The sequence below is a fragment of the Eptatretus burgeri genome, chromosome 10 (genome assembly GCF_056783735.1).
Source record: "Eptatretus burgeri isolate ZD-2024b chromosome 10, Ebu_testis_v1, whole genome shotgun sequence".
Taxonomy (NCBI): domain Eukaryota; kingdom Metazoa; phylum Chordata; class Myxini; order Myxiniformes; family Myxinidae; genus Eptatretus; species Eptatretus burgeri.
This window is the reverse complement of record NC_140970.1, coordinates 22,148,684-22,173,359: the sequence shown is the minus strand read 5'-3', so window position 1 is coordinate 22,173,359 and position 24,676 is coordinate 22,148,684. Positions and strand designations below refer to the sequence as shown.

General features: G+C 43.7%; 1 protein-coding gene across 2 annotated transcripts in view; it reads right to left on the bottom strand.

The window, feature by feature from the left end:
• LOC147018070 (structural maintenance of chromosomes protein 1A-like) overlaps positions 1–24,676 on the bottom strand; it is a 147,138-nt gene that overhangs the window by 74,554 nt on the left and 47,908 nt on the right. For both annotated transcript variants that reach the window (XM_085897384.1, XM_085897383.1), the window contains exons 11-21: positions 20,080–20,187; positions 19,283–19,468; positions 18,267–18,446; positions 17,858–18,004; positions 17,058–17,195; positions 15,766–15,882; positions 15,505–15,611; positions 4,128–4,269; positions 1,630–1,775; positions 1,352–1,505; positions 1,099–1,215 (exon numbers count right to left, since the gene is read on the bottom strand). In XM_085897384.1, coding sequence (XP_085753510.1) covers positions 1,099–1,215; positions 1,352–1,505; positions 1,630–1,775; positions 4,128–4,269; positions 15,505–15,611; positions 15,766–15,882; positions 17,058–17,195; positions 17,858–18,004; positions 18,267–18,446; positions 19,283–19,468; positions 20,080–20,187 — 1,542 coding nt within the window. The remainder of the gene's footprint in view (positions 1–1,098; positions 1,216–1,351; positions 1,506–1,629; positions 1,776–4,127; positions 4,270–15,504; positions 15,612–15,765; positions 15,883–17,057; positions 17,196–17,857; positions 18,005–18,266; positions 18,447–19,282; positions 19,469–20,079; positions 20,188–24,676) is intronic.

Here is a 24,676-nt window from a genome sequence, read left to right as displayed (position 1 = left end):
TCCTTGGACCATACCTAATCACCCCACCAAGTTTCATCGTAATCCGTCGAGGAGTTTTTCTGTAATACTGTTCACAAACAAACAAAAAAACAAACAGAAAGCGGTGAAAACAGTAACCTCCGATCTTCGATGGTGGAGGTTAACAAGAAGAACAAGAAGAAGAACAAGAAGGACAAGAAGAAGCAGAAGAAGAACAAGAAGGACAAGAAGAAGCAGAAGAAGAACAAGAACAAGAAGAAGAAGAACAAGAAGAAGAACAAGAAGAAGAACAAGAAGAAGAACAAGAAGAAGAACAACAACAACAATAGGAAGAAGAATAGGAATAAGAGCAATAGGAAGAACAACAATAGGAAGAACAACAACAACAAGAACAACAACAAGAACAACAAGAACAAGAACAGAACAACAAGAACAAGAAGAACAACAAGAAGAACAAGAACAAGAAGAAGAAGAACAAGAACAGAAGAAGAAGAACAACAAGAACAAGAAGAAGAAGAAGAAGAAGAAGAAGAAGAAGAAGAACAATAAGAACAAGAAGACGAAGAAGAAGAAGAACAAGAAGACGAAGAAGAAGTAGAGGAAGAAGACCAAGAAGACCAAGAAGACCAAGAAGACCAAGAAGAAGAAGAAGAAGAAGAAGAAGAAGAAGAAGAAGAAGAAGAAGACGAAGAAGAAGACGAAGAAGAAGACGAAGAAGAAGAAGAAGAAGAAGAAGAAGAAAGAAGAAGAAGAAAGAAGAAGAAGAAAGAAGAAGAAGAAGAAGAAAAAGATATTATTTGGCAAGACAAAATTAGGTGACTAAGAATTACTTTTGAACCTTCAAGATAGGAAATGACAATCATGCTTTAGAGTTAAAGGAAAACCAAATGCAAATCTCAAAACAGACTTTCTGGATGCAATTCATTTTTAAATTTTTAAGAGTAAATTAGCAATTTTTTATTTAAAAATGGATCATTAAACAGCAAATGCAATTTAGGCAGCCATGTCTTTCCTTTATGGTTTCACAATTGGCTGTGCAAAACATGTTATGCATGATGTCTATGCTTTCATTTCACCTTCATCATGTACAAACTTTGGCAAAGTGCCAGCTGTTATCACCTTGAGATCATCATCAAGTGAACTGAAGTCAAGCTCAATCTGAGTCTCACGTATGTGAACATTCGATGGTCGCTGTGAGGATGAGCTCGTGGATTCCACATCCTGCTGAGAACTTGACTGCAAAAGGACACAACACGTCAAGTGACACTCAAAAGATTGAAGCAACTGTGGATGACACAAGAGAGATTCAACAGCTAATGATCATCATGGATGACCCCAAAGGAGCAAGCAAAGTCCATCCCTTTGAACTCACCTCTTCCAGCATGATATCTTCCATAGTCCCATGATACATGGGCAGCCAGATGTCTTGCATGCTGCAGGACTGAAGCAGGTTGTGCCGATCACTGCGTTTCTGCTCGATCTTCGTCTCTATGGCAGTCGTTTCCTTCTGAAGGTGAATCATCTCCCTGGAGCACACATGTACATGTAGAGGAGTCATACGAGGTTTTCATCTTTCACGGGCTACTTAGATGGAATCTATTATTGCACCGGAATCATAACAAATGAAGTTTTGAAATCTCAGAAACTTACTTGCTCATTCCAGAAACTTTCTTCCTGATCTCTTCCATTTCACGGTTTTTGTCTACAACCTCAGACTTTTTGGTCAGAAGCTGGGTCTTCAAATCCTGCAGTTGCGCCATGGTTTCATCAATGATCTTCATGTGCCGCTGCTCTTCCTGTTAATCCAAAACCAAAATGGTTACAAACACAGGACACCAACAGCTCACACATGGAGAAAAACAAGAGAAGTTTCAAGTCAAATTTGGGTCAAGATAAATGCAATGTGAGGCATTCATCACTGCACAGCAAAATTCCAGTATAAAAATGTTACAATGCAATTCTTGAATAGGGCTGTTTAAAGTCACACTTCCGGTGATGAACATTTTGCAGTCCATGGCATGTGGAGCATACGGCAGAAATCATATAGTCTTTGGCCTCATTCACTGATCATCTTAATGCCTCCCTTTGAACACTTTTGTCCACACCAGTGTATCAGGTGATGATCAGTTGCTGGGCTTGGCAACCAATTGTCGCATGATGAAACATTTCCCCAACAAATATGTTGGGAAGCAAGAAGGGGCAGGAAGGAGCAAAATATTGTCGGGATCTAAAGGGATCAAGTAAGCACTGCAGCCAGAACAGAAATAGCTCTTGTTTGAAATGTAAACAGGAAGGGGAAAAAGTAATCCTGTCATGACCGTCCAGAACTACCAAATTAAAGGGACCATGCAAACACTTTTCTCTTGTAAACAGGAGCCATTTTTTATTTCACTGTAGTGTTCACATGGTCTAAACTTTGAAAGTGACCATGCAAACACTGCAGCGAGAGAAGAAATAGCTCACATTTGTAAAGGAACATGGGGGGGGGGGGGGAGTTGGGTTCCTTGACCAAGCAGGATTTACCACTCCCCAAATCCCCCCTCCCTTTCCCCCAACATGTTTTCCTTCACCATCATGATCAACACGGGATGCAAGCATGACAGCACAACACAGACCACGTAGCAGGGAGGACAGATCCAGGTAACAAACAACGGACAGCAAAGCCACACCACCACCAATATTGACGGGATCCTGATGCTATTCCCAGGAATAAAGGCCAGGGATGTCAGCGAGGTTTTGTAAGAAATTTAAAAAAAAGATGAAAGTAATTTGCTGCAGAAAGTACCAGAATGTCCACCCTAAAATATTAAAGAGACGATTCATTTGAAAATCCTTCCGAAAAGAGTGTGAGGATGGAAGATTTGCCTGGATTAATAGATGTTCTAAGCATAACAACAGAATTTTATCAGCAGAGAAGAAAGCTAACTGCAACTAGATGGTTAGAAGGATGTGTAATTGTACAATATAATGTGGAGTCATCTACAAAGAGGAACACGGGTCATTCCACAGAAAAAAAGCAAAACAAGAAAAAGAGCAATCAGAGATTGCAGACCCTCGCCAGGACTTCTTTTGAATGGTGTTTGTGGACTTTTGTGCGGTGTATTTTGCATTTGTGTACTGGTGTGTTATGTAATTAATAATAGACATAACTAGAACTGTCATTTTATAACTGCTGATGGTGATTACCGGGTACCAAGACCGGGTACTTGAACACTTTACCGGGTCCCCCTTTGATGCAACCCCGCTTTACACTTGACCCTAACCCATGACGTTTTTTATTATTCAATTGAATTTAGAATGGGATTAAAATAAATTCAATTCAAATCAAAAGGAAGATCAAATAGGTACAGTCCTGCATTGGAGTCATCAGAAGGAACCCAAACAAGCAAAAATCAAAGATGAAGTCATCATGAGGAACCTGGATAGGATTCACATTTCAGCTGCTTCTCCTCTACCCCCAAACCCATCCAGGTGCAGACAAGTGAACCTTATTGAAAAAAAATATATTCAATTTTTTTTTTAACCCAAAAAGAACCCACATTCCTCATCACTACTCGATCATAATCGTGAAGTTTCATGTCGATTGATTAAGTGGTTCCAGAGAAAACATTATTTAATATTTTTCGTCACACAGGTGGAGGCCAATTGACTTGGTGTGTGATTTTGAAGGTGATTGGCGACACCTCAGCTAATTTACAATTGGAATTATAATTCCAATTGCTGTTATATATTATGTGTCCACCTGACACTTATCCAACCAAGATATTCTAGTTTTGTACTCTTAATTAATTTTCTGAAATTTGTAAAATTTGTTTTTCACTTGGAAGTTGTGAGTTACGATGTGTAAATAAAGGTGGAAAAAGTCTGATTTAATGTAATTTAATTCCAGGCTATAAGGAAACAAAAGGTGAAAATTTTGAAAGAGGGTGTCGACTTTCTATAGGCACTGTGTGTGTGTGTGTGTGTGTGTGTGTGTGTGTGTGTGTGTGTGTGTGTGTGTGTGTGTGTATATGTGTATGTATATATATATATATATATATATATATATATATATATATATATATATATATATATATATATATATATATACACACACATCTCAAAATATAAAACCAAGCCCAACAAAGTAAGAATTGTGTTACAAGTACCTTCTTGAGCTTCTCAATTTCCAATTCATCCTTCTTCACCGTGTCCTCCCACACGTGCACCTTGCCGAGATCCTCCTTCAGCTGCGTTTTCTCAAACTCCAGCTGTATTCCAAGCCGCGTTTTCTGGTTCTCAAACTCAGACCTATGAGAGGTACGAGCAGACTTTCCACTGCATGTTTCAAAGATTACTCTCACTCGAACTCATGCATCGATCATGATGTGAAAGAGCCCAATTGGATTTATCAATGTTCTCAATGGACCAAACAATATCACAATGTTCAAAAAATCTAATCTTTATCAACATTGAAATGCTTGTGCACGAGATGGTCTGCCAACTGTGCAATATGAATAAGAAATATGAATGTGTGTTCCTAGTTCGGTTTTGTTTCAAAAATCGTGCTATTTTGTGAGTATTTATGTCGACGTTCTTACTTGGTGTTTGAGGCCTAGTCCTAGGTTTGAGGCCTACCGGTTCCACTCGGTGTTCGATCGTTTTTTTTTTTTGTTTGTTTTTTCTCCCCATTACCTTCAATTTCTATCCTCCCCATTACCTTCAATTTTCATCCTCCCCACTTTCCAAACATCCCCCATTCTCCCAACTAATCTCTTTCTTATCTCAAAAAAAAAAAAAAAAAAATACCCAACAACAACAACAACAACACGCTCACCTTCTCCCGATTCTGCTACTTCTTCTTCCTCTTAACTTCCTCCTCGTCTTCCTCGATTTCTTTTTTTTTACACTTCCATGACCTAATCTGTTGAACTCTCTCATACATTAATATTAACAACAAAAACGATCTTATAATGCTTCATCTTCCTCTCTCACACATGTGGTACTCTTTACTGTTTCACAATGCACTTCTCTTCTGCTATTTTAACAGACTGCTCTCATTTCGACCTCTCCTTCATTCCTTGCCTAAAAAATCCAACTATTACAGCGCTTCTTCTCTCCATGCTCTGAATTCGCCTTCATTGCATCCATCAAGAATTGTGTTAAATCGCATCTCTGACCTAAAACTTTTAAAAACCACAGTTTGCCATGGATGCTCGCTTTCCATCAAACATTCTTTTTTCCAACTTCAGTGCCAACTCACCCCCTCACCCCTCACTCTCACTCTCAAAGCAACCATCCCACTCTTCTCCCTCCAAGCCTCCCTCTCACCTCTTTCAAAAATTCCCCCTCACCTTTCTCCCACCTTTCATCCCCCTCACTCTTCCTTCTCTAAGTTGCCCCCCCTCTCATCCACCAACCTGCCTCCCTCCACTGCCATCTCACCTCCATCTCTTCACTCCACCTCCTCAAATCCTCAACTGCCATCTTCCTTGTCTCTTGTCCCCCCTCTCTCCCAGCACCACAGAGCCTTTTCTCCTCCTCATTCGGCCCCCTCCCCTCGCTATTCTGCAATACCCCACACTCCTTCAGCAACCCTCCTTACCTCCCCCCCTCGTCCCTCGTCCTACCCTCCCCCGCCCCCTCCACCTCCTGCACCCAAAGCCTCCTCCCCTACCTCTTCATTAAAAGTGTGGACCTCAAATATCCGGGGCCTTCGCTCAAACCTTTCAGATCTTTCCATGCAGGTTGCCACTGACAAACCAGACATTATCTGCCTAACAGAAACTTTCCTCTCCCAAGACGTGTCTGACTCCCAAGTATCACTCCCTGGTTACTCCCTCTTACGGTATGACAGACCTGAGCCTCGTCCTGGTGGAGGTGTTGCTCTCTTCATCAAAGACTCTATTCCTCACTCTCCCTGCACTGCTCTCACTCCCCCTGCACTGCTCTCACTCCCCCACACCCCCAGGAATACCTCTGGCTTCGGCTTCCCCTCCACTCCCACCTCATGTTTATATGTGTACTGTACCGTCCACCGAACAGTGATGACTCCATCTACACCTCACTCTCCGAAAACATGGACCATCTTCTATCTTCTCATCCAAACTCTCTCTTCCTCTTATGTGGCGACTTCAATTGTCATCACGCCAGTTGGCTAGGTGTGGGTACCTCTCTCACCTGCCATGGGACATCAGCAAAAGCTTTCTGTGACTCATTGGGACTGACTCAATCGGTCAACTTCCCGACCCGGATCTCAACCAATGGTACTCCATCTCTTCTGGATCTGATTTTGACAAATTTCCCTGACAATATCTGCTGCTCTTCCTTCGCTCCAATTGGTTCTTCTGACCACGTCCTTGTTAAAGTGGACATCTCTCTGGCTGTCATCAGAGAACCACCTCACCGCCGTCGAGTCTGGCATTTCACTCAAGCCGACTGGCAGGGTCTCCGAGCAGCCATCAAACTTACAGACTGGTCTCCTATCACTACTTTCTCAAACATCAACTCATCCTGGGAATTCTTTCAAAGAAACTTGCTCTCCCTCATGCACAGATTTATCCCCTCTCGTGTTCAGTTGTCTTACCCTTCCTCCCGCCCTTGGTTTACTGAAGCTTGTGGTGAGGCAGTTGTCCTGAAACAACTTGCCTTTGCCTCATGGAAAGCAAACCCAACTGAGGGCAATCTCAGTTCTTTCCACAAAGCTCGGAACAAGTGTGTATCTACCCTCAGGAGAGCCAGAAAACAACATCTTTCTCATCTCAAGTCTGAACTCTCAAACCTCTCTCCCTCCTCAAAATCCTGGTGGCGTTTAATCAAATCTGTTTCTGGTGTATGTTCCCCCTCCATCCCCTCCCTTACCTCAAATGGCCGCACTGCTGATTCCACACGTGATAAAGCTGAATGTCTAAACTCGGTGTTTGCAGCTAAATCTTGTGTCCCAAACCCATCACTATCTCTACCCACTTTACCCAGTCGCACCCAACTGTCCCTGGACTCTGTATCCTTTTCTCCTGACAAGGTGGAGAGCTTGCTTTCAAACCTCGAGTCAGATTCTGCAACCGGTCCAGACGGCATCAGCCCACGTGTCCTCAAAGCCTGCTCTTCTGCTCTTGCTCACCCTCTCTCTGTTCTATTCACCCTCTCATTTTCCCAAGGTCATCTGCCATCTGCTTGGAAATCTGCTAACATCACTGCCCTGCATAAAAAGGTGCAAAAACAGATCCCTGTAACTACAGACCAATCAGCCTTCTCCCAATCATCAGCAAGGTTATGGAATCCATCATTGCTTCAGACATGAAATCCTTCCTCTTCTCCAATGGCTTGATTTCCAATCATCAATTTGGTTTCAGACCAGGTCACTCTACCCTGGATATGCTGCTACTGCTCTCCCATCAATGGATGGAGGTCCTCAATGCCAGACAGGAAATCCGAGCCGTATCCCTGGACATATCACGTGCTTTTGACACAGTCTGGCACCCTGCCCTACTCACCAAACTCTCTTCCCATGGTATTCAAGGCCATCTCCACTCATGGCTCGCAGACTTCCTCTCCTGTCGCAGTCAACGTGTGGCCCTAAACGGAGTTCTTTCATCCCCTCTTCCTGTGCAGGCTGGAGTTCCTCAAGGTAGCGTTCTGGGCCCTGTTCTTTTTCTGGTTTTCATCAATGATCTCTCGGACTCTCTGGAAAATCCTCTATTTCTCTTTGCCGACGACTCCACCCTCTGCCGTACCATCTGTCATCCCTCAGACCGGCAAGCAGCAGCTTCTTCGCTCACTGCAGATCTGGATAAAATCACAAACTGGTCCAACACGTGGAACATGTCTTTCAATCCACACAAATCTCACACTCTCACTATGTCTCTTCGAAAGGACCATTTACAAAACCCCCCCATCCACTTTCTCAACAATCCTCTGGAAGAAGTCTTTTCTTTCAAGCTTCTGGGTCTCACTATCTGCCATGACCTTTCCTGGGAAAGTCACATTTCCAACCTTGCCTCAAAAGCCAGTCGCCGACTGGGAATCCTCCGTCGTGCAAAGTCCTTCCTCGGCCCTCTTGAGCTCCTGACTACTTACAAAGCTTTTGTCCGTAGCCTGATGGAGTACTGCTCTCCCCTCTGGGCTGGTGCTCCTGCCTCCCACCTTTCTCGACTTCACGCTGTCGAAACCAGGGCTTTTAAGATCATTGGCATCTCCAGCAATGAAGCTGAGTCTTTGGGCCTCTCACTCAATCACCGCAGGTTGGTCGGTGGTCTTTCTGTCTTCTACCGACTCCTCTCCAGCCTTGCCCCCCCTGCTCTCTCTGCGATTTGTCCCAACCACATTTCCACAGGGCGCTCAAGGTCCGCCAACAACCCCCTTCTGGTAAAACTACCAAAATCACGAATCACTGCTCATCTTCACTCTTTCATTCCTCTTTTTTCCCGCCTTTGGAATAAACTTCCTCACTCTATTCTTTCCCATTCTTCCCTCCAGGCTTTCAAAACAGCTGTTCACCACCACCTCTTATCTTCCCCCATCCAAATCCTCGATCTTTTCTACCCCCGATAATCCACCCAAGCCCACTTCCTTCAATTCTCCTGCTTTCCTTCCTGAAAGTCCCTGTAATGTCCATCTTCTCCTCGCCATGTTCCCCGTCCCATCCCCTTCCCTCTCCCTTCCACAGTTCACCTGTGTCTGTTCCCCAATGTTTTGTCCCTTCCACTCCCACCCCTCTTGTCTCATGCCTCCTTGCTGTGAGTTGTGTGTTAGCTCTCATACGAGCCTCGACCAAGGTATACAAAAAAAAAAAAAAAAAAAAAAAAAAAAAAAACTGGAGGAAGAATAAGCTTGACATGCTGTTATGAACTTGTCCACACCTTTATTTTCTGGTGAGGAAGGTGTATGGATGTGGACACCCAGTGGGATTAACATCAAAACCTGTCAAAGGGTGGAGGAGCTCCTTGTGAGCCAACGGCCATCCACATCTGGTGCCCAACTGTCTGTGGACATCCTTCTGCAGTTGGGTTACCTTTTTTGAGGAGGGTGGTGGCAGGATTTGCACTCCAGCCAGGATCCCAAAAACCTCTGTGAGGGGAAATGGAGTGAGCTGGCCCAAAAATTTGCAATCCAGGATCATCACCACCATCGTCCTTTTTACGGCTGTTTCCATGCTTGCCTGTGAAAGTCATGCTTCACCTAATGGCTGCTTTCCAGGCTTCACGATCCCTCGCTAGCCCTCTTGTTAGGCCTTTAACTCTAAGATCATCTCTCAGCAACACATCCCATGTTTTCCTCGGATGGCCTCGAGCTCTCCTTTCATTCACATTCATATTTATACACCTCTTCACACAACTACCCACCCACATCCTTTCCACGTGTCCAAAGCATCTCAACCTACCCCTATACATAACCTCACTAATGCTTTTCTAAACCTAACCTATTTCTTAATTCCACATTTGATTTCCTATCCTTCAGTGTCACATGACACATCCACCTCACCATTCTCAATTATTTTCGTTCACACCTCCGCTCATCCTCGATTTTGATCACTCATGTTCCGCTGCCATACAACATCACGCTTATACTGCAATCCGCATTAAGTTTTCTCTTAAATCGGAGAGGTGTCCCTTTTGATGTTAAAGACGGTAACATCTCCCTAAACTTCCTCCAACCACGTCTAATTCTTGCATTCACTGCTGCCTCTACACCACCACCTGCACTAACCATATCACCAAGATAACAAAATTTATCGACACATTCCAGAGACATTTCCCCATAAACAAACCTTTCCGCTCTCACTGGAGCCACTTGTTTACCTGTGCAAACAGCACATTTGAAGTCCGGAACCACCTACAGTCTACCCCTGATGCCACTACACCTCCTATGCACCCAGCAGTTGCAGTATTTAAACAATATTAAATTGCTACCTACACCTTTTTCTACAGACAACACAGGGCTACCTCCCCCTTTTTACTCCACAGTTTTCTCCCACATCACTAATCAGTACTTTTGTTTTCACTGTATTCACTTTCAGTCCTCTGGCCTCCATACTGCAAATTTACCCATTAATTCTTCCACACTGTCGGCTATCAGCACCAAGTCATTAGCATCAGGAGTTCCCAAGGTGAGCCTCCTCTAAATTCCTGTGATATAGCCTCGAGAACCATGATAAACAGGATTGGACTCAAGACTGACCCCTGATGAACACCCACCTTCACTTCAAAATCCTCACTCTGCACTCCATTTACCCTCACAGAAGTTTTTGAGCCACCACACATCACCATGACTACCCTAACCAACCAATTCTCCACCTGTAACTTTCTCATTGACCACTGCACCACTTCCTGAGGCACCCTATCAAACGCCTTCTCCAAATCCACAAATATAAAGTACAATTTATTTTGTTCCCCAGATATTTTTCCTGTAATTACCTAACTCTAAAAATTGCCTCGATCGTGCCCCTTCCTGGCATGAAACCAAATTGCATTTCATGTCTATTAACAATCTGTTTTATAAATTTATCCATGACTCTCTCTACCACTTTCATTCCATGGTCCAGCAGCTTCAGACCCCTATAGTTGCTCTGAACTGAGGCATCACCCTTCCCTTTAGAAGTAGTCACCATTATACTCTTCAACCAGTCATCTGGGACAGATGTCTCCCTTATAATTGCATTTATCAATTTAGTGATTAAATTCACTCCAATATCACCAGATGCCTTCAGAATGGGGACCAACACATGTCTTATATCACTGTAAAACACTTACTTCTGCAACACACACAAATAAAGCAAATAAAACTTAAAACCCACTCCGTGGGAGTACTTCCCATGCAGCTGCCCTTCGTGGGGAAGCTCACCGGATGACAGGATTGGTTAAGCATTCGGGACCCCCATTCTTTGGATAGGAGGAAAACCATGGGGTAACTTTCCTGGGTCAGGTTGTGGTGGTGTTTGTCAGGGTGGTGCTGAAGTGTTGTCCACCAGATGGCGGTCTCCTCAGGTTAAACTGAGGTGGTCCCTTTGGGTGGGTAGCTCAAATGTCCTATCCATAAGAGAGGATGATCAACTGTCTCTGCTACCGTCTATGCTCCAGCATTTGAACATCATCATTGCAGGTCTCTCTGAGGTTCAGACACCAGATAATGGTAAGATAATGGTGGGTGGTTACACCTACTACTGGTCAGGTCGCTCTGATGGTTACCAACCCCAATGAGTTGCTGTCACTGTGTCCAAAAAGCTGGCTCCCATGATAAATGAGGTAACACTGGTAAACAAGTGTATTATGAAAACTGGTTCGTCACACTTTGGGTGTGATTTCCCTGGTCCATGTATATGTTCCAAATGAGGCGAGTGATTTCAAAGTGAAGGATGCATTCTATACTGCGCTCGAGTCTGTCGTGGATCAGTGCCCTGGGCGAGATACTCTCCTTTCTTGGGATATTTGAATGCATCGACTGGCAATGATCGGGATGGTTATGAGACACGTGTTGGTTCCTATTGGGCTGGAACTGTTAAACAGAATCGCACAAAGTTCCTGGACTTTGCAAGAAGTCATTGACTTGGGGTGGCTGGTTCATGGTTTCAGTGTTACGAATCTGGAAGCCTTTTGCACACGGACAGTCAACGGTCCCCGCAGTTCAGTTATCTCGATAAGTATGTGTTTATAGTTAGGGTCCCGTCCCTATGTTTAATGGGTGATTAAGTGTATGTGCACTGCGAGTTATTTTGTCGTTAGTTTTTTTTTATATCCAGCAACAACACCACCTGCTTCGTTCCACCACCCAACCAAACCTTCGCGCACCAACTCCATTGCCCACGTGTTTTTGGCTGAAGGCGTGGGCGGAGCCTCCATCGCCTCAGATCAAGGCTCCGCTCCAAAGAAGGTCATGGAGCGTTCCCTCCAGCTAATGGGAAGCCAGAATACCAGTACTCGCTTCGGCAGTACATATGCAAAAATAGAAACAACTACAGAGCCTCTTCAGGGGGGGGGGGCACCTAGATGCCCCGACACAACCCCCGGCACGCCCCCGTCCAATGGTGAGGCGAGTTACCTCAGGACGTACCCCTCCCACCTCATGTGAGAAATGAAAAATAGGAGTGGTGAGCTGTCCAGGATCGTGCCCAATAGCCAAGGAAGAAGCCTCGTCACCTTGTTGCCCTCGTTTTGCCTGCTGGCGTTCTCGTCTTGCCCGCAAGTGCTCGGCTCGTCCGTTCTCATTCTGGCTGGCGTCCGTTGCGTCATTCCCGGTCCCTGGTGCTTGGTGCGGCGTTGAAGGTGTGGGTTTGAGAGTCTCCCCCCCACCCCCCGAACCAGTTCGTCTCGACCAGACCGCACGACACGGAAAGGTGCCCAACCGAACTCTTAGCCTCAGCTCGCCTTCCCTCCCGAGCTGAAGGGTCAAATAAAGGCTAACCGGCCCCATTTATTGTGTGTGTGTGTGTGTGTGTGTGTGTGTGTGTGTGTGTGTGTGTGTGTGTGTGTGTGTGTGTGTGTGTGTGTGTGTGTGTGTGTGTGTGTGTGTGTGTGTGTGTGTGTGTGTGTGTGTGTGTGTGTGTGTGTGTGTGTGTGTGTGTGTGTGTGTGTGTGTGTGGTTAAGTTAAGTTAAGTGCCAGTCTGTTAAGTAGAAATTGTATAAGTGTTGATTGCTCATTGTACATTGCATTATATTCGTGATTAAGTCTGTTCTGTATCTCCCTCCCTGTTGTAAATAAATACCTGTTAAATGTTCCAGTTCGTTGCCTGGTGTTTCTACCATTGACCCAGCACGGTGCGGGCTTGAGAAGAAGTAAGGCCGTTTGTGCCGTAAGTTGTCCTTGGGACCGGCGCGGCTCTGGTAACTCCTGCTCGGTTACACCGGACACGAGTCCGTACATGCGACTCGGTTCGGACAGAGTCGGCCGAGGGTGACTTCCCCGGTAGCTAGACAGCGTGAGTACTTGGTAAATTGGAATAGACAAGTGGACCCTACCTCACACCATCGAAATATTGGCGACCACAGTCCTTTAAGTGACCCGTCGACTCCGGAGTTATCCGGGGTGACGACCTTTTAATTCCGGTGTTCGGTGGGAGACGGCCCGACTGCTCCGTCTGGCGGTCGTCCTCGCCACCGAACCCGGCACCACAACATCAGCACCCACAGGCTCATCGCTGAACTTGGTATTCCAATGCTGGTGGTGTGGCAAAGGAGATTGACCATATGCTTCTTGATGGTTATTGGAGGATGCTGTAGGACTGCAGCGTCTCCCAGAGTGCTCAGTTCCTCAATACCAACTACAGGCTGGTTATAGCAACTCTAAATTTGCAACTTAAATGCAGGAGGTACCATCCCAGCCTCGGCTTGATGCTGGCAAGCTCAAGGATGAGAGGGTAGCTGAGGACTTTGCAAACAGGCGAAGTGAGCATTTGGTGGCGTGTTTTCAGAGAGTCCTGAGGGGTTGTGGAGTGCCTTCATGAATACCATCCTTGATGTTGCCAGCGGATATCTTGGAACCCCACCATCCGACGAAGAAGAACTTTGTCTCCTAAGGGACACGAGATACACTTGACTAGAGTCGCAGGGCCAGGCTAAATGGCAGAGCTGAGCTGTTCAAGGAGCTGTGGCATAAAACTGTACATTAGCAGAGGTTGAGATCATGGCGGGTGATGGAAAGATTTGCACTCCAATAAGCTGAGCAATACGAGGGGGCCTATATGCAAGGAATCTGTGATGGGGTAGAGCATCACCTGTGGTCAAGTGATTCTCGCCCTGCTTAGAGAGCAATTTGTGCATTGTGTTCCTCCAAGCCTGTCCCTTGGTGAACTGCGGTTAGAGCGGAGGGTGGTGAGCTCTTGACAGAGGAGTCTCAAGTGAAAGCCCACCGGGCTGGTTACTTTGAGCGGCTGTACCAAGATGACCCACCAGCTGTTGCTGTCCCTAATTCTGACCCGCCAATCAACTGTGAACTGCCTTCATTTGTGGAACCACAGGCTGCAATGAACCAGTTGAAATGGGATAAAGCTCCTGGGATCTGTGGCATCCTTGTTGAACTTCTCAGGGATGGTGGAAATGCTGTACTCATGTCATTGCATCCAGTTCTCTGCTCTGTTTGGAGAACAGGCATCATCCCAAATGACTCGAAGATGGGCCTTGTTGTCCCTCTATGAAAAAGGAAGGGTGATCACCAAGACTGGAACAAGAATCGAGGGGTGACACTGCTGTCAGTGCCAGGCAAGGTCTTTGCTCGGATAATTATTGATAGGGTTTTCCACCATCTGCTTGAGCACCAGTGCCCAGAGCACTCGGCCTTTACACCAAAGAGGTCTACGATTGACTGTATCTTTGCTCTTTGGGTCCTCACTGAAAGCAGGTGAGAGTTTCAACGGGACTGCTCACAGCCTATGTTGATCTCCGCAAAGCGTTCAAGTCAGTGGATCGGGATACCCTCTCGAGGATTCTCAGTCTATGTGGGGTGCCACCAAAACTGATCAATCTGATTTCTGACCTATCCTCTGGTGCTGAGAGTGCTGCAAGTTGTGGTGGTTCCTTCTCTCACTTATTTTCAGTTGTTACTGGAGTTTGTCAGGGATGTGCAGCACTTTTCAGTGCTTGTATGGACTGGATTCTCGAGAGGATATCAGCGAGATCAAGCTACAGTGCATCATTTGGGATTGTCAAGATCTATGACCTTGATTTTGCAGATAATGCAGTCATCTTTGTGGAGACGCTGTGGATATCCTGATGGCGGCCCTTCAGGTGCTGAATGAGGATTCATAGCTACTGGATTACGGGTTTCCTCAGTCATAATGAAGATCAAGGCTTTCAATGACATATTGGATGCTGCTGTCATGTCTGTTCCTGTTTGTGGTAAGGATAATGAGGTCACATAGAGATTCACTTACCTTGTCAGTGATATTCATGTCTCTGCATGTTGCGAGCCAGAAGACAATAGACATTTGGGTTAGGCCTGGGGAGTCATGGACTCACTGGATCATGGGGTGTGGGGCTCTTGGTACCGATACAGGAGGGCGAAAGTCAGAGTCTTTAAGTCCTTGGTGTTTCCAGTCTTGCTCTACAGATGCAAGACTTGGGCCCTGACCAAGGATCTGAGACAAAACTTCACTCTTTCGGTACCAGGTCTTTTCGGAGAATCCTTGACTATCACCGGTCAGACTTTGTGTCCAACGAGAGGTTTGCTTAGACTCAGATGAGATTTGGTACCTGTATAGTCTGTGAGCGTTTACTGCGGCTGTATAGACAAGTGGCTCGTTTTCCTGAGGCTGATCTTGCTCAGCAGATTCTCTCAGTGAGGGAGCCTCATGTGTGGAGGAGGCCAATGGGCCAACCATGTTCCTCATGGATGTAGCAGGTTGATCGGCATCTCAGGAAGATGAGGAGGGGTCAGGCATTTGCTTGGGGGATGGCCAGGCAAAGGCCCTTGGAGTACCTGCGGAAAATGGACACGGCGACGTGTTGCTGCGGCGCATGCGCCCATACCTGGCCTGACACCTTTATAGATAAAAAATAAACAAAAAAAAATTGAATTCGGACCCATTGAGCAAGTGTGTACAACGACACAAGACGCACCGCTTTTTTGCAATTTCTTGCTGCCTTTTTACTTTCTCCTCCTCAAATTCACGGATGTTTCTCACGCCAATTTCACGGCAAAACTCCTCAAACACTTCGTCCTCGACCTGCCAAACAAGATCACATATAAAAAAGTCACTGAACATGAACTGCAACCCAAACCACACAAGTCATATCCAGAACATACATGTCTCAAAGTATCCTAAAATTTCCATGCGTAAGTACGTAGTGCCAACTTGACATGAGCGCAAACGCACCGACCTGATTCATCTTGTCAATGATCTCCTTCACGTCTCTCTCTCGAGATGTAATGCAGTGCTTTATCTCATTCATGCGTGGCCCAAAGTTTACCAACTCGCTCTCCAGTTTTGACTTTTCCTGCGGTGACAGAAGGTTAGAAATTAGACGTCAATTTGCATCTTATATCAATAAAAGTCAAAATGCTGATAACAAAGCACTCGCCAAATCCAGAAGCAAAATTAGGGCAAAGGGTTTTGTGGTTATCAGTTATTCTTAACAATCAACATAACATACTGCACTTCTGAAGGTGTGCAGTGCCAACATCCTTTTACATCTCTGCAAAATATTAGGGCATGATGAAAAGCGACGAGCCTCCTATTCTTTTTTTCTCCAAAACGCATAAAGACATTTGAATGAAACAAAGACAGTTACCAGCATCAATCTTCATTCTACTTCAACCAAAATCAATATTTATTTCTCAACAATCACCACTGTGGTCCACAGATTTCTGCAAACATTGAAGTCGTTTTGTGATGCCATCACGACAACCGTGAGCCCTGCCGACTTAACCAGCGTTTCACATTGACCATGACATCATCGTCGAAAGAAAATGTTCTCCACAAAGGTGTTCCTTAAGCTTGGGTCAGAGACGAAAACCTGATGGAGTCAAGTCGGGGCTGGTGATCATTTATAGCCGTCTCCGACTCTCAAAGTTGCATTGGTGCACCCAACTCATTTCCAGCGCTTCACGCTATACAGCACAGACAACGTTGTTCTGCCCTCGACCATCTTCACCAACATAGCACTGAGACATCGAGTGTCATCATCGTGAAACGTCGCACCAAGTTGTGGGAAGAACTAATGTGGTGACTGCGCTTTGTTTCGTTCAAATATTTTTCCCTGTTATGGGGAAAAAGAATAGGAGGCATTGTTTTTACTTTTCAACATGCCCTTGTATCTGCTATAAAATAAAATAACTTACTTGACATCTTGAATACACATTGTTCCTTCAAAGTCATGTGCAGATTACCAAATGTTCAAATATTTATGATTGTGGATTGAATATTTCTGGTGTGTTAAACTTCAAGTTTAAATATCAACAATGGAAGAAACAAGTGCACAAACTAAACATTCATCCTCACAAAAAGGTCCTACGACCTGGATCAACATCTGAGGAGCGGAATCAGGAGCAAGCCGAGCAAGAGCAAGCTGTTCTAAGTTTCAGAACTTATGACTTGGTTGGGTAAATCAGAGCAAAGTAAATCCAGAAGGTAGTGAGCACAAGCAAATCACTTGACAAAATGAACAATAACCTGCATGTTGTTGGCCAGGTGCTTGTTCTTCGTCTGTTCCAAGTCACTCTGTGTGTATTTCAGCCTCATCTGGAGGCCGTGAGCCTGCGACTGCACCTGGCGTAGCTCTGCCTCCTTTCTCTTGATTTTCACTTGTTCCTTCAAAAATGCACATCCAGGTCACGAGTCAATCCACTATTCTTGCTTACTAGCCATTTATGATGAAAGAAACACAAATACACATCCAGGTCACGAGTCAAATCACCATTCTTGCCATTTATGATGAAAGATACTATTTATTTAAATATTTTTAAACAGCATAGCAGTTCGCAACATAGGGGGAAACAAAAAAATCATTTATTTTTATTATTCAAAATAAAAAAATAATAATTTTTAAAAACCGTTGGTGGGTGGCACTTCACAATAAAGAAATCGGACTGGTATCACAGAGATTGTCGGTTCAAATCGAGACTAAATCAACAGTACGAATACTTTGGATTTTAAGCTTTTGAAAACAAAGCCAATTGCCATGCTAATTGATAATACATTCAATAGCACAATAGCATTCAATAGTTTATTTAGTCAGAAATGGTATCTATTCAATAGCAACCTTCAACGATAGAATAAATTCGCCTTCCAAATGCAAAAGTGAACTCCATACCCAGGGCAGGATAGCATATGGTGAATTAAGCAAGTTTCTTCATTCTGGAGGCTACGCACGTCAATCATGAATCATTGTCTGTATAAAGAAATGAGCAAAAAGATGAACATCGATTTTTGAAGACATTTCGTGGAAAGACTATTGATTCCAGGATTCATACTTTCAGCTCCTCAGTGAGGCACTCCTTCTTCTCTTTCAACTTGTCCACCGCCTTCTCGTCCCACCGTCGTGCACGTGCTTTCAAATCACTCGCTCCACCCGAAATCACTCCAGACTTCTGGAATAGGGTCCCATCAAGTGCCACTGCCTGCAGGCAAAATTAGAGCCGGAGATAATATAAACTTGAGAACCTGCCTGCCAGCAGGCAAATATCCTCAGAAAACCACACCTCAAACAACAGGCAACATCTATATATTATGTACACAAGTGTAGTAGGACTTATGACACTTCCCTCCACTACCCTCTCCTCTCCTGCTGTGCATCCATTACGTGTATATGGTCTCATACTGTAACAAAGGAGAGAAATTGATAGACAAAATTCTCACACGAGCCACAATGCAGAGCTATACCTTGTGGCGCTGTGGTCCACCAAATGCGATTCGTCGTGCGTCCTCTACATTCTCACACACAAGGGCATTTCCGCATGCATACTGCAAAGCCTTTTTTATTTGTGGAGGTTCGTAGCGGATCACGTCGACCACCAGCTTTGCCCCTCTCAGTTCCCGTAGCTTCTCATCAGTCGGTTTGACCTGCAAATGCAAATCCGAGCTTGATCCAAAGGAAATCGAATTGCAAACTGGCACCAATAAATGCAGATTTGGTGAAAATTAGGCATTCACCAAGAAAAAAAAAACAACTCCTTCCGAAAGCAATTTCCTGTGGCTAACCTACAATATCAGAGTAGCCACCGAAGAGTGGTGGTTGTAATGCAAGACAGTAAAAGGAATGCATTAATTATATAAAAAAAAAATGTGCTTAAGCGAAATGAAAAGCAAAAGATTTCTCCAAGAGGTTAAAGGGGTAAGCATTTTACCTCCGCCACCGAAGGTGGACGGAGATGATGTTTTTACCCATCTGTGTCTGCCTGCTTGATTCTGAGCAGGGTATCTTAAACATTTATGAACGGATTCAGACGAAACTTAGTGGACAAATTGGGTGTGTGACATAGATGAAGTGATTCAATTTTGGTGAAGATCGAGATCCAGATAGAATAATTTTTTAAAAAAGTTTATAAATGATTCTTCACCATTGAGAGATGGGTCCAAAATCGATACATGGCATAATATTTCAAAAAGTTGTGAGCGGATTATGACGAAACGTGGTGGATGAATTGGTGAGGTGACAAAAACGAGCGAATTCGATTTTGGTTCAGGTTAGGTTGCAGATCCGGCATCGCAGTGGGATACAAAAGGTAAACTGTTCTGCCTTCCAGAGGTATGTGCTCAACCGAGTGCCATTCTAGTTACAAATGAGATGCTTGTTCTTGGTTTAAATAATGATCAATTATAACACTAAAATAAAATAAACGAATGAATAAATTAATAAGCACCATTGTCATAAACAATTCTCTCACTCCCCCGAATACCTCGAGATAATCTAGCGGGAGAAAGGTTTCGGGCTCGCCCCGTTGCTCTTTGATGTACTGGATGCAGTCTCGGCCAGTTTTCTCTGTATCCACGATGATTGCATCCATGTTCTTTCCCAACACCTTTGTCACAGCAATCTGGTACTTCTTTTGCGTTGGCTGGCACAGGTCAATGAGCCGGCCGTACTGTGAACGGCACACACATGTATCCAGGTACCGTGTACAATGTTATCACATCTCAGCGCCCGCATCGGTGTCATTGTAAACATAAGCAACCCAATACTGATGATAGTTACACAATGCCAAGGAAAAATAAAGTCATTAATGTGTATGTGATCTTCCTGTTAGACAACTGAGTAGCTAAGTTTAAAAAGACATTTTCTATTGCAGTAAGTTTCTGCCCTTCAGCTGTTTGAGAGAGCATTTGATTCATGGAGGCAGAATCGAGTTGGACTACAAATGCTATTCTGGTGCAATGCAAGCTGGAATGGACAAAGTGTCCTTTGAATGGGATACTAAACCAACTGCATCATCCGCAATCAAATATCCAATGGTCATAAGAGCAGGCCCGTTGGACGAGTACCCTGGTAAAATTCAAAATTTCGAACATAGGAAACTTCTGATATGCCAAGAAAGGATACAAGCAGCAAGAGTCGTAAAATTCCCCCTAAAAACATCACACATTACCTTGCAACATCTTGCATGCTCATATTTATGACACAAGGAGTTTATGACCAGTGGAGATTGGCAACACCTTCCCGCACAACCACATGCAGTCATATTAAGCATGGACCCACCACGGCGGCTGCATACAGCCGTTTGAGACTCTCCAAGATTTCGGCTCGGCGTTGTTGTCGGCTGTTTTCTTGTCGATCCATGCGTGCATCTCCAAGCTGACCCAGAACCTGTCTCGATCAGAGAAAATGCAGTTCCAAAATAAACAACCGCAATCATTTTCATTTTTACACTCGCACAATGCACCATTAGTAATGATGATGTATTGCTGTTCATAAACTATTAAGTCGGTAAAACGCATCTTACACGATATCTTTTCAAAAGCAGAAATAACTACAAAATCACGACTCGATGCAAACTCTTCAATGGCAAACACAAAAATAATATGCCAATTTGCCACCAGGATCGAAAATACTTAAAAAGCTTTTTCGAAAGTACTTTTAAATTTACACATGGAAATACCCAGTCTTCATTTTGTTGTTTCTCAACTTTTTGTAAATTAACTCCAGGAGGTTCAAGACAGGAACTTTATTAGAACAATATTTAAAGCAAACACATCAGCATTTTTTCTTTCCGACTATTTAGGAATAAGCTTTTCACTTGAAACAAAACATTGACAGAGGAAGATTAGATGTACTCATTCAAATCAATTCCACTTAAAAGCCAAACAAGAAAAAGAGCAATCAGAGATTGCAGACCCTCGCCAGTACTTCTTTTGAGTGGAATATTTTCATAGGTTTGAGGGTAAATCCAATGTGGCTGCCAAACCATGTGACCTATGCATCATAGATGTGATCTTTTGTTCCTCATGGATAGGCGGTAATACGTGTAAAGTTTCGCCTCGATCTGTTCAGCCACTTCAGAGAAGAAGATTTTTGAAGGTTTGAAAAAAAAACAAAAACAACATGGCTGCAAAATCACGTGACCAATGACGTCATCAAAATTTTTTCTGTGGACCATTTTATCCCTAAATGACCCACAAGAATTTTCATCCCGATCCGATGTAGCATTCCACATCTGCAATTCTGACATCATAACGAAGGCACCTATGACCGGTACGTCATTAAAAAAACCACATTCCCCAACGAGGAGTATTTGCCGTGTGCCAAGTTTCAATTTTTTTTCCTCAGTGTTATTTCAGAGATACAGAGGTCCAAAGTTTTTCCGTTTTTCCAACATGGCTGCCACACCACATGACCTATGACGTCATAATTATGATTAAATTATTCCACATGAGTAATCACAATGATGAAAATTTCGTCTCAATCCGACAAGTGGTTGCGGAGAAAAAAAAAACAAAAAGTTACATGCAGAAAAACAAACACAAACAAACAAACAAGCAGGTAGGCGGCGATGGGTCGCCGAGCATGGAAACTATAAGATAGAGAGCAAAATGGATGTCATATAGTGGATCGGGAATCACCTTAAGATTATGCATATCAAATCTCATCCAGTTCCATCTGCTGATAACTACTCGGTATCCATTTGAATGAAAAGTACCGAAAATGCGGTTTGAAATCGGAAATCCCCAAAGTTCGAGGGGGTTCTGTGGGTGAACAAAGATCTAAATCGAAAATCTGGCTCGATCGTTTGTGCACAATGTATTCCAGACGATTAGTGTGAATTTTCATGACCATCCGACCATAACCCTAGGAGGAGTAGCATTTGGCACGAAGACACCTCCAGCTCTCGCATATTGTCGATTTTTGCGCCAATTGACCTTTGACCCCTGACCTAAGCGAAATCGGTCAATATGTCCTGAGGCAAAGTTGTACTCATTGAGTATCATGAACCTGCAAAGTTTCATTCGTATCGATGCACTCACCTGGTCGCGAGGGAGCCTTCAATTTTCGCCAATTTTCGCGCATACCCTAATTGTAGGTATAGTATTCGGGGTATATGGTATATATATGCGGGTATAGTATTCCATATATCACAAAAACCGGAATATATTTGATAGAACATCACCTGTAGATCATTCTTGCCAAATTTCATAACCCTATGTGGGATAACGGCTTTCGGAATTGATTTCGCGTGAATGGTACCGATTTTGAAGGTTTTTTGGTTGTTGCTAGGGAACCAAAGCGTCCCGAGCATCCATCACAATTTCCAAAGCACTCAGTCATAAGATGTACCTTCCACCCGAGTTTGGTCAAAATCGGCACACGTTTACTACCAATTATGCTGATGACAAACGAACAAACATCCAAACAAACAGACAGAATTACTGATAATAAGGGTCACCTATTTTGGCGACCCAACAGACAAACAGACCCAAATGCAATATCCTCTCCTTTGGCAAGGGTAAAAAGAGAGCCAACAAGCTTATTATTACTTCTCCCACTAAATGTGGACGGAGGTTATGTTTCCAACCCTTTTTGTTACTTACTAAATCTAAAGATTTTGTAAGTATATTGATGACTTCCGTCCTCTGTTTGTTTGTTTGTTTGTTGGTTTGTTTGTAGGCACGATAACTCGAGAACGAAAGAAGCTTCCAATGTCAAATTACACCACGTGATTCAGGAGGGTGATGGCTAGTGCTGATTAGATTTTGGTCAAAATCGGTCAAAGGTCAAGATCACAGTGAGGTCAAACATCCAAGAAAAAGTTATAACTCGAGAACGGAAGAAGCTACAAATGTCAAATTACACCACGTGATTCAGGAGGGTGATGGCTCGCGCTGATTAGATTTTAGTCAAAATCGGTCAAAGGTCAAGGTCACAGTGAGGTCAAACATAATTCTGTAAATTCATGTGGAGAAATGGAGTATTTTTGCTTCGCTCGACGTTACGAGTTCGTTTTAACTTCGATTTTAATTTTGTCTTCGGTTTTTGCGATCGCTTAGGACGCTTAAAACTCGGTTGTCGAAATTCTGGTAAAAATCGGATGTTTTGGAGACGTTTTAAGATTGTATAAAAAATATTTCACTCGACGCGTCACGGGTCGTCCCATGATGCAGTGCGCTCGAGCAGACGCGTCGTTGAGTTACGTTAAGGTATAATATAATTGCGTGGAGAAATGGAGATTTTTGCTTCGGTCGACGTTACGATTTTTGATGGTTTGATACAGAATCATCGTAGAAACTTCTGGTTTGCATCGCTACCTTCTCCAGAGACAGCTTTTATTAGACAAGGTCAGAGGTCAAGTTGACGATTTCGTAAGTACCAGTCTATGACTGCTTGTAGGTTACTTACAAAATCTAAAGATTTCGTAAGTATATTGATGACTTCCATTTGTTTGTTTGTTTGTTTGTTTGTTTGTAGGCACGATAACTCGAGAATGGAAGAAGCTACCAATGTCAAATTACACCACGTGATTCAGGAGGGTGATGGCTAGTGCTGATTAGATTTTGGTCAAAATCGGTCAAAGGTCAAGGTCACAGTGAGGTCAAACTTCCATGAAAAAGTTATAACTCGAGAACGGAAGAAGCTACAAATGTCAAATTACACCACGCGATTCAGGAGGGTGATGGCTAGCGCTGATTAGATTTTGGTCAAAATCGGTCAAAGGTCAAGGTCACAGTGAGGTCAAACATAATTCCGTAAATTAATGTGGAGAAATGCAGTATTTTTGCTTCGCTCGACGTTACGAGTTCATTTTAACTTCGATTTTAATTTTGTCTTCGGTTTTTGCGATCGCTTAGGACGCTTAAAACTCGGTTGTCGAAATTCTGGTAAAAATCGGATGTTTTGGAGACGTTTTAAGATTGTATAAAAAATATTTCACTCGACGCGTCACGGGTCGTCCCATGATGCAGTGCGCTCGAGCAGACGCGTCGTTGAGTTACGTTAAGGTATAATATAATTGCGTGGAGAAATGGAGATTTTTGCTTCGGTCGACGTTACGATTTTTGATGGTTTGATACAGAATCATCGTAGAAACTTCTGGTTTGCGTCGCTACCTTCTCCAGAGACAGCTTTTATTAGACAAGGTCAGAGGTCAAGTTGAGGATTTCGTAAGTACCAGTCTATGACTGCTTGTTTGTTACTTACGAAATCTAAAGATTTCGTAAGTATATTGATGACTTCCGTTTGTTTGTTTGTAGGCACGATAACTCGAGAACGGAAGAAGCTACCAATGTCAAATTACACCACGTGATTCAGGAGGGTGATGGCAAGTGCTGATCAGATTTTGGTCAAAATCGGTCAAAGTTCAAGGTCACAGTGAGGTCAAATATTCGATTTTTGATGGTTTGGTACAGATAACTCGAGAACGGAAGAAGCTACCAATGTCAAATTACACCACGTGATTCAGGAGGGTGATGGCAAGTGCTGATTAGATTTTGGTCGAAATCGGTCAAAGGTCAAGGTCACAGTGAGGTCAAATATTCGATTTTTGATGGTTTGGTACAGATAACTCGAGAACGGAAGAAGCTACCAATGTCAAATTACACCAAGTTATTCAGGAGGGTGATGGCTAGTGCTGATTCGATTTTGGTTAAAATCGGTCAAAGGTCAAGGTCACAGTGGGGTCAAAAATTCAATTTTTGATGGTTTGGTACAGAATCATGGTAGAAACCTCTGGTTTGCGTCGCTACCTTCTCCAGAGACAGCTTTTATTAGACAAGGTCAGAGGTCAAGTTGACGATTTCGTAACTACCAGTCTATGACTGCTTGTTTGTTTGTTTGTTTGTGGGCACGATAACTCAAACGGAAGAAG